This window comes from Acanthisitta chloris, unplaced genomic scaffold, assembly GCF_000695815.1.
Source record: "Acanthisitta chloris isolate BGI_N310 unplaced genomic scaffold, ASM69581v1 Scaffold44864, whole genome shotgun sequence".
NCBI classification, from domain to species: domain Eukaryota; kingdom Metazoa; phylum Chordata; class Aves; order Passeriformes; family Acanthisittidae; genus Acanthisitta; species Acanthisitta chloris.
The window spans coordinates 1-1,900 of record NW_008671777.1 but is presented as its reverse complement, the minus strand read 5'-3'; the positions used below and the strand labels follow the sequence as shown (position 1 = coordinate 1,900).

The following is a 1,900-nucleotide window of genomic DNA, read 5'->3' as shown; positions in this document are numbered from 1 at the left end:
AGGTCCCACTGTGGGTTTGGGACATCTCAGAGGATGGAGGTTGTCAACCAAGGGCAAGAGTGGGACATCTTGGGGCCAAGGGGCATCCTGGGGCAGGGCTGGGTCACCTCAGGGGTGGGAAGAGGGAGGCCATGAAGGGTTTGGGTCACCTCCCTGCTGACCTCCTGGCCCACAGATGGTGTGCAGAAGGAGCAGGTGAAGGCAACAGATCTCTCTGACATTGTCCCCGACACCGAGTCGGAGACCAAAGTCAGCATCCAAGGTGAGCACGCGGCACGGGGGACACCCCGGGGAGGAGCTGGGACACCCCTGGGGTGACATCTCCCCTTCTCCTGCTCCAGGCAACCCTGTGTCCATACTGGTGGAGAAGGCCGTCGACGGGGCCAAGCTGAAGGACCTGATCAGGGCTCCCTCAGGCTGTGGAGAGCAGATCATGATCGGCATGACACCCACGGTCATTTCCACCCACTACCTGGACACCACCATGCAGTGGGAGAGCCTCGGCCTCGACCGCAGGGCCGAGGCCATCGAGCTGATCAGGAAGGGTAGGGACATCTCCCAGGGGGTGGGAACATCTCCCAAGGGGTGGGAATGTCCCCAGAAGGGTGTTGGTGGCCTGACATTCCTTCGGCTTGGTTGGGTGTTCCTGTGTTGGTCAACACCCGGTGGCCTGAAGTCATCCCTGGGTGGTCCTTGTGTTGGCCAACATCTGGAAGGTATTGGTGGCCTGAAGCCACCCCTGGTGCTCCTCATGTTGGCCAACCACCATCTCCTCCCCAGGTTACACCCAAGTACTCGCCTACCGGAAACCTGACAAGTCCTTCGCTGCCTTCTTAAATCGTGCCTCGAGCACCTGGTGAGGGCCCTGCTGCCACCACCACCACCTGGGCCCAGGTGACAGAGCCAGACGTGACCACTCAGGTCCCCCTTGTCCCCAGGTTGACAGCCTACGTGTCAAAAGTCTTATCCATGGCCTTCAAGCTGATCGACGTCGACCCCGAGGTGGTCTGCGGTGCCGTGAAGTGGCTCATCCTCAACAAGCAGAAGCCAGATGGGATGTTCCAAGAGGATGGTCCTGTCATCCACGGGGAGATGGTGGTATGGTGGCACCCAAACCTGGTCCCTGCTGGTGGTCAAAGCCATCACATGGGACTGGTCATGGCCCTTCTGGCTGGAGGATGGATTTGGGGGGGAAGGAGACCCTGCTGGGGGTGGCTGAGTGTTGGGTGGGAGGAGCTTGCTGGGGACACCACGATCCCGAGGTTCTTCCCTCTGCTTTGCCCCCAGGGAGGTTATGCAGGAGCCGAGCCTGACGTGTCGCTCACAGCCTTCGTCCTCATCGCGCTGGAGGAGGCCAAGGACATCTGCAGGGGCCGTGTCAACGTGAGTGTCCCGTGGGCACCTCCAGCTGAGGTGCCAAACCCTCAGAGCAACCCCCAGAGACTCCAACCCGCTCATCCTTTCCACCCAGAGCTTGGACAGAAGCATTGACAAAGCTTCTGGGTACCTCATCCTACGCTACGAGCGCCTGGCACGGCCGTACACGGTGGCCTTGACCTCCTATGCCTTGGCCTTGACTGGAAAACTCAACAGCGAGAAGGTCCTCATGAAGGTCTCCAAAGGTAACACCTCAACCGCCTCGATGGGGGAAAGAGGTGGTGGAGGAGTTGGGAGGTGCTGAGTTGGGAAGTTGTACCCCCAGAGGGAAGGAGCTGGGAGGAACGCAACGCTCAGACCTACAACATCGAGGGCACGTCCTACGCGCTGCTGGCTCTGCTGCAGATGAAGAAGTCGGAGCTGACGGGGCCTGTGGCTCGGTGGCTTGCCCAGCAGAATATCTTCGGTGGGACCTATGGATCCACTCAGGTGGGCTATGAACCTGGGGACACCTCCAGACCCT

General features: G+C 60.4%; 1 protein-coding gene across 1 annotated transcript; it reads left to right on the top strand.

Moving 5' to 3' along the window:
- Positions 1 to 175: 175 nt before the first annotated feature.
- LOC103801783 (venom factor-like) lies at positions 176 to 1,866 on the top strand (the record flags this gene model as incomplete). The annotated part of the gene is made up of 7 exons (XM_009074211.1): positions 176 to 262; positions 342 to 545; positions 781 to 856; positions 939 to 1,098; positions 1,288 to 1,383; positions 1,472 to 1,622; positions 1,703 to 1,866. Coding segments are annotated over 7 exons (938 nt in total), but the record flags the coding sequence as incomplete, so codon positions are not given.
- Between the last annotated feature and the right edge of the window lie 34 nt (positions 1,867 to 1,900).